This window comes from Sardina pilchardus, chromosome 7 (assembly GCF_963854185.1).
Source record: "Sardina pilchardus chromosome 7, fSarPil1.1, whole genome shotgun sequence".
NCBI classification, from domain to species: domain Eukaryota; kingdom Metazoa; phylum Chordata; class Actinopteri; order Clupeiformes; family Clupeidae; genus Sardina; species Sardina pilchardus.
The window spans coordinates 22,589,484-22,597,039 of NC_085000.1; the positions used below are offsets into that span (position 1 = coordinate 22,589,484).

Genomic DNA, 7,556 nt, shown 5'->3' on the forward strand with positions numbered 1-7,556 from the left:
GCTACAGACGATCAATGATTCTGTATACCTATTATTGTATTAAAAGTGAGTTGTATCGGTCATAACACCCCTACAAATGACATTGGGTCCCTGTGGGTCCCTGTGTCCCTGTGTGTCTGCCAAGGGGCCTGCACTGAACGATTGTGCTGATACCTTTTGCACCCATCTTGTTCGCAAATCAGCTAATTACATAATACTTCTACTTTTACTTTCAGTACTTGAGTAGTATTTTAAAAAATAAACTACTTGCAATACTTAAGTACAAAACATGTTTAATACTTTAGTACTTCCACTTAAGTACGGTTTTTAAAGAGCACTTCTACTTCTACTCAAGTCACTTTTTTGATATAGCACTTGTACTTCTACTCAAGTCTGGATCTCTAGTACTTTATACATCACTGCTGCATTGTATCTGTTTTAACGTGACGGTTTACGGTGCTTAACATATCATAACGCATATAAAAGTAAACTTTTCTATTTTATATCGGTTATATATGATGTAGTATATACATGCTGAGGGCAGAATTGTCAATATTTTCGAAAGAAATCTAAGTTGAGGCATAATCTAGTTAGTTACGGAGAACGCACATGTTAACAGAATGAACGGAAGTTGAAAACAGTATCGTAACCATCGCAACGATACATATTTCCGGGTTAAGGAAAGAGGTGGATAGCGCTTGATTTACAGTACGTTTGCCCGTTTCAGAAGTTCTTGAAGAATGTGTGCCATGTCTGAGGGGCAGCAGGACAGGAGCGCTGACAGACGGCTGCTGTAGTTGGCCGCTTGCTTGACCACACATTTTTATGTGTTGCCAGTGCACAGCGCACACAACAGTGCTTGTGTTGACAGGGTCAGTCAGTGAAAGCTTGTGTATGTGTGTGTATGTGTGTGTTTACAAATGTATGTCTCCTGTGTGTGCGTGCGTGTGTGTGTGTGTGTGTGTGTGTGTGTGTGTGTGTGTGTGTGTGTGTGTGTGTGTGTGTGTGTGTGTGTTGTACTGTATGTGACCAGGCGTCTGGACTCTGTATGCCTCAGTGGAGCTTGTGACAGATGGCCCTGCTGATCACAGGCCACTGTTCCTGACACCGGCCCCGGCTCCAAGCACACAACACACAACCCAGCCCCACATACACACAACCCAGCCCCATACACACACAACCCAGCCCCACACACACACACAACCCAGCCCCACATACACACACAACCCAGCCCAACACACTCACACAACCCAGTCCCACATACACACACAACCCAGCCCCACATACTCACACAACCCAGCCCCACATAATCACACAACCCAGCCCCACATACAGTACTCACACAACCCAGCCCCATATACTCGATAAACACGTCACAACATAGACACGACACACGTCTGTGCTACAGCCTCTTCTGCTAGTAGTCTTACATGCATTCCACATTCCACATTCAGGAATATGCATAGTACGTTTTGCTAAGCCAGAAACGTATGGCCCTACCAAGGACTTGGGTAACAAGTCCAAGTGCATGTTGTTATCTATATTTAATCAGGTCATAATCACTATGTGATGCACGTAACACAACCTATTTTGGCAATTCATATAAACCCCATATGCAATCTGTGCATATGTCCCAACTCCCAACAGATACAATTGTCAGAAGTATTCCACATTCCCTTCAAAGACAAATACAGATACTGTAAGTCTAAATCCAACAAACCACACACACACACACACACACACACACACACACACACACACACACACACACACACACACACACACACACACACACAGTCACACACACACACACACACACACACACATAAAAAAAGCCTTATGAAAAGGGCTGAAATGAACAATCCAAAGAAGTCCCCATGAATCTCCTGAGATCCCGAGGAGGAAGGCGTCCGGGCAGCCTCACTCCTCTACACTGACCTCGTCCATCAGGCACTCAGGGAGACGTACAGTACTGTAACGCCTCTGCCTGGAGGCGGCACCATATGGACACCATCAAATGGAGGAGAAGGAAACCCATTTACATGATGCCATAACATGCCAGTCTGCATAGCCAGGCCCTTAGATTTAGGTCTCCAACAAGAGCACTGGGGAATTTCTCAACTGAGTTTAAAGTAACATCACTAGATTTTTTTTTAAAAAACTTTTCAACTATGGCAATCCTATATTTCAAGGTTGCGGTGATTTCAATTAAATTACTTAAGATAACTAGAGAATACAATAATACAATAATACAATAATACGATAGTACAATAAATTGATTAAAGATACAGTGCAATAAGGTATAAAAGGTACCGTGTCACTAGTTAGTGTCACTAGGACATTGGTAGTGCAGCTACTCATTGCAATTTGGTCAATTAAATAGGCAAGGACTTATGAAGAAAGCATGCACTGCAAGAGTACGTGCAGACTTGTCAGAGTTTCTTTTTCTGGCAAGAAGTTGTGCAGACCTCTTTTTTCCGTTTTTAAAAAATCTGCCATCGTTTTTCTTCCAAAAAAGCAGCTGGAGGCGTCTTAACCACATGTATCGATTATCTGCTTGTGATTGGTCAGCTGTCAAAAAACGGGGTGAAGTTGAATATTTCTCAACTTTAAAAACAACTCTGAGATGCAAAAAAAGACGCCTGCGATCGTGTTTTAAAAGAAGCCAATGACTTTTTTGAAAACATGGTCTACTCCATTGTTCTACTCCATAGGATTACATGTGAAACACATTCTACTCCATAGGATTATATGTAAAACATGCTCCATACATATTATATTATAAAACGGACGTCGACGACTGCGGAAAATACATCTAGTCTGAAAGTACCCTAATTAAGGTCTACTAGGAACAACTGTTCAAAGACTTCAACATGCTTAGCCCACTATCTACACAAACGCTTTCCTTAAGAGCCAATTCATTGTGCTGTGTTGGTATTTATCTTGGGAGATAGTTAGTGAGATAGACCTGAGAGCAGGAGATGTCTATGATAAACGAACCAGAGGAAGTAATAGATTAAATATTTCATGGTCTAAATAATTAATAACCACTCAATCCTTTACTAGGCACACACACACACACACACACACACACACACACACACACACACACCCTCCAGTGTCTTATAAAGAAAATAAGTTTGAAGTCTGGCTGAATAACAGAGTGCCAGCTCCATGGGGAACAGACTAAGATACATCTCCCACCAATTGTGCTTTGTAGTCGTCTCACGTCCTCTCTATGCAACGGTTAAAGGGTTTCTTCCTCAACCATTAAAGAAGAAATAAGCAGTCTGGGCTAAATACATGCATTTCAGAGTGTATTGACCAAATTTGAAAGTCAAATGATTCCCTCGTGACTTGTGAAAAATGGATGATACACTTTCAGCTCCGGTTGGGAACTCTTAACATACATGTGTCATGAGTGAAGATGTGAGTTAGAAATGGCCGCATCAGTCTAACATTCAGACGAAAGCACTCAGAATCACTTGAGTAAATGCTCACATTGTATCTCACATCCATCCGTTGAACTGCATACTACATAGCAGGATCTGATGTGCTGAAACTATGGCAACTGTGCATGGTCTAATATTCCTTCCTGGACCACTTCTACCAATTAGAAGTATCGTATGTATGGTGTGTATACCGTACCGTACCGTACCGTACCATACTGTATACCTCTCTATGGCACTATGACATAAGACAACATGAACTGGGTCCACAATCAGACCTGAATTCAAATCAAACTCAAATGACTCTGAACTGGGTCCATCCAAGGGAGAGCATCAACAGCAGATCTATTTGGACCTATCCTGACCATTAACCTCCTCTATCTTAGCGATGTTATTTAACATCTTGAGTGTGGACTGCCATTGTTGCCAGCGGAGTGATTCTTTCTGCAACTAGGGAGCTTGAAGGGCCACATATCTCGCTCTCTTTCTCTCTCTCTCTCTCTTTCTCTCTCTCACTCTCTCTCTCTTTCTCTTTCTCTTGCCGGATCCTGCTGGTGATCGCATGTCCTGTGATGGATGTGTTTTTACTGTTGCCGGTGGCGCCCGGGGGACTTGTGCAGAGATGTTTTACTGCATTTAAGGCCCGCCACTTCATTTCAGCCGTCCATTTGTCCTCTCCCAAGGTCAGCGCCTGCCGATAAGCTCGGCGAGAAACTGTGCAAAAATACTCTCGATTTTTCTACTGTAGACGCTCGGCTGTGACTGGAATTAAAGCCTTTTTTCAGGAAGTTGGAATTCATTAGAGGAAAATGTCTCAGCAGAACGGATGTAAGGACATTTCTTCAAATGCCCTGCATTTGGAATTAGGAGATCTTTCTTTTTTTTTCACGAGGGACACCAGCAGAATATTTTCCATCAAATGTGAAATTAGAGGCCTGATATGTCAAGGTGACTGTAGCCTGAGGATGGTTCACGCTGTTCATTAGTGAGCTACAGTACCATTCAGCCTTACTAATGTCTCTGCTGGTGAGAGGGCTTTGGGTGGACGTCTTACCTTTGTTGATCTTACGGTGGAAGTTTGGTTCACGCTGTTCATTAGTGAGCTACAGTACCATTCAGCCTCACTAATGTCTCTGCTGGTGAGAGGGCTTTGGGTGGACATCTTACCTTTGTTGATCTTGCGGTGGAAGTTGATGGCGTCCACTGAGGCCGTGACGATGTTGGTCTTGCAGTGGCGGTGGGCCACGATTCCCGCCACCTCGTCCATCAGCTTCATGGTCACTCCTAACACACAAGAGAGGCCAGAGGAAGGATTAGGCTCTGAAACCAGAGAGGGTTGAAGCGGAGCGAGACTAGGCGCAAGCATTCGACGATTTCCGCGTTCTGTTTTCGCAAAGGGGACGGGGGCGAAATCCCCCTTTAAGCAGACCTAGAAAGCGACATTACATTTGAACTGAACTGACAGAGATCGATATCCCACTGTGACGTCTTTGCGACACGCCTCTTTAAGCAGACAGGAACTGTTCGAATTTTGCTTCCATAGAGATGCATTATGTTGCTCTATCTTGTCAGTAATGAAGGATCTTTGATTAGGCTATGAAATCTACTCAATGCTCATGTACTCAGGAACAAGGAACAAAGGCACAAAACTATTTGGCTTCCGTTATGCTGACACTTGCAAACGTCCAACCCATGGAAGTCTGCACGAGATGTGAAGGGCACAAAATCTCCAACTAGCCCATCATACTGTAGTAGGACACCTTTTGAGTGTCCATCTCCATATTCTAGACTTTGGCCCACATCTCTCTCTCTCTTTGTGTGTCTTCACAGAATGTGACTTTCACGGGAGGACACACTAATAGACTCCGATTCCACTAATATCCTAAAATAACCCTCGCAGTGTGAACTCCCCCTCCAGCTGCACTCCAGGCTAAAGTGGCAATAATATCAGCTGTCAGTGATTCACATTGATTAATGCTCTGTCTGCCCATCGGCTGACGTGGCATTTTTTAGAGGCGGCAGCTTTAGGAAAACACTGCTCGCTGACGAACAATTGTGGCCCACTGCGGCCCAGAGGGAACAGCGTACGGCGAGAGCTGATCTGGAGACAGATGTAACTTCACAGTCACAGTTAAAAAAAAATAGCCAGGGCAGGCACCCAGGGAGGCCTGATCTCAGTTTTACGGCTCTGTCATGGACAAGTTGTTCCGGCTTGCGAAAAAGTTCCAGATGACGAAACAATGTAGAGAGTACCACCTCTGTAGACGGTGTTGTGTCTGTTCAGGACTGAGTTATGCAGTGACCACAATGTCAAACTAGAAAATGTAATTCCATGGAAGGAATTACCATTGCATGTAAATGCAAAAAGGTTACTGACATCATTAGGCCTAGGCCTATAGTTAAAAAGACAACTAGGCTACACAGACGAATAGATAAATAACAATAACCCAATTACAATTCCACTGAAATTACTTGGAAAGTCACATTTAAAAAGTGATTTATGAAAATGCATCAAAATTGTGGATATAGGCTATTTTGGAAAATAACTCTTCATTTATTAGAATTTGAAAAGACTGAAATGAAGTTGCCAACTTCAAACGAGTTGCAAGAGCTGACACTTTAGTAGTGAAACGACTGGTAGGATAGCTTAGCCTTCATATCTACACTAATGCAGGTTAAAAGTAGGCATGGAATACTCAAACAACGCCAATCAACGATGATGCAGCAACAGGTAGGATATCTAGCAAATGTAACGTTAGCTTACCGTAGGATATTTTATGTAGGCTACACATTTTACAGTATGAGCTAGTATGTTCTTCGAAGTGTGTTCAGGTGCGTGATTGTCCTAATAGGAATGTACGATAAGCTTAGGTTTTTAATTTGTGAATGATACCGAAAGCTTTAAATGATTGCCTGGCTGGCAAGTCGACTAGCTTGCTAAACCCTGTTCGCCTTGCAGCCTACCCCGACGTTAAACGTTAGCCTGGAGCAAGTTTGCTTGGCGTTAGCTAAATACAGTGTTTACATTGACGTTAGGTTAGATTGTCTTTAGGTTAGATTGTCTTTAGCTGTTGATAACGTTACCGAGAGCAAACCGGTTAGGCTACTGTAACGATTTAAACAAATCAAGTAAGGAGTAGCCTAACAGGAGACAAGACAACAACGTCCTGGATTCCAGTGGCATGGTAGAATGTTTTCACAGCTGTAGACGTAACGTAACATTCACGTTAGCCTGGTTTAGCGCAGCGGTGATGGCATGGCTTTGGATCAGACTCAGAGATCCTTGATTACTGACAGCTGAGCACTGACGTAACAATTAATCTTTGCCGCCAAAGGGTCTCAATGTAAACTCTATGGGAATTTTAAACTCTTTTATCGTAAATATCTCAAAAAGTATAAAGTTCACAAATGTGACAAATAATAGAACAAATCTCCGTTTCGAGACCTTTGTAGGAGTGCTTGAATGACGTCAAACGGTTCAGTGGTTTTAGAGCCTTTGATCGTTGATTTTGGTCGGAAGAATAATAATAAGAAGAACAGTGATAACAGTACATTGCATTTACATGCAATGTAATGATAGAGAGACAATTCAATTTCAACATTTTCTCTCTCTCTGAGTTACCATGGCCCTTTCACAACGACAGCACACAATGGAGGCACTATCCGCCTTCTCCACATATGACTGACAATATGACGCAGCTTGGATTTCTGAATACTCCCATTGTTGGCGCCCAAGTATCAAATATCACGGATATTCTGAATTCAATGTATCTGTGATTGACAGCCATGCATCTGAGCTGGATGGAGCCTGGGAGGTCATATCGAATGAAAGAGCCACACTGCGGATGAGAGGGTAGGGATGGGGGGGGGGCACTTATCAAGTCCACCAACTCAGGAAATGTCATGACCAGTGGAGTGAAGATGGAACTGATAATGATGAGAGAGAGAGAGAGAAAGCGAGAGACAAAGAAAGAAAGAAAGAAAGAAAGAGAGAGCATCAGATAGATATAGTGCATTCAAGAGAGGAGAAAATGTTCAAGGAAGTAGTAGAGAAATACAGAGAGGGAAAATGGCATGAGAAAGAGCTCAACAGAAAGAAAAACACTGCGAGAGACAGAAAGAAAAAAG

The 7,556-nt window shown here is 42.9% G+C and overlaps 1 protein-coding gene across 3 annotated transcripts in view; it reads right to left on the reverse strand.

Annotated features, from left to right (window-relative positions):
* The window catches only part of acot7 (acyl-CoA thioesterase 7), an 89,611-nt gene that overhangs the window by 21,697 nt on the left and 60,358 nt on the right, over positions 1-7,556 (reverse strand). For all 3 annotated transcript variants that reach the window (XM_062541336.1, XM_062541337.1, XM_062541338.1), the window contains one exon: positions 4,596-4,712. In XM_062541336.1, coding sequence (XP_062397320.1) covers positions 4,596-4,712 — 117 coding nt within the window. The remainder of the gene's footprint in view (positions 1-4,595; positions 4,713-7,556) is intronic.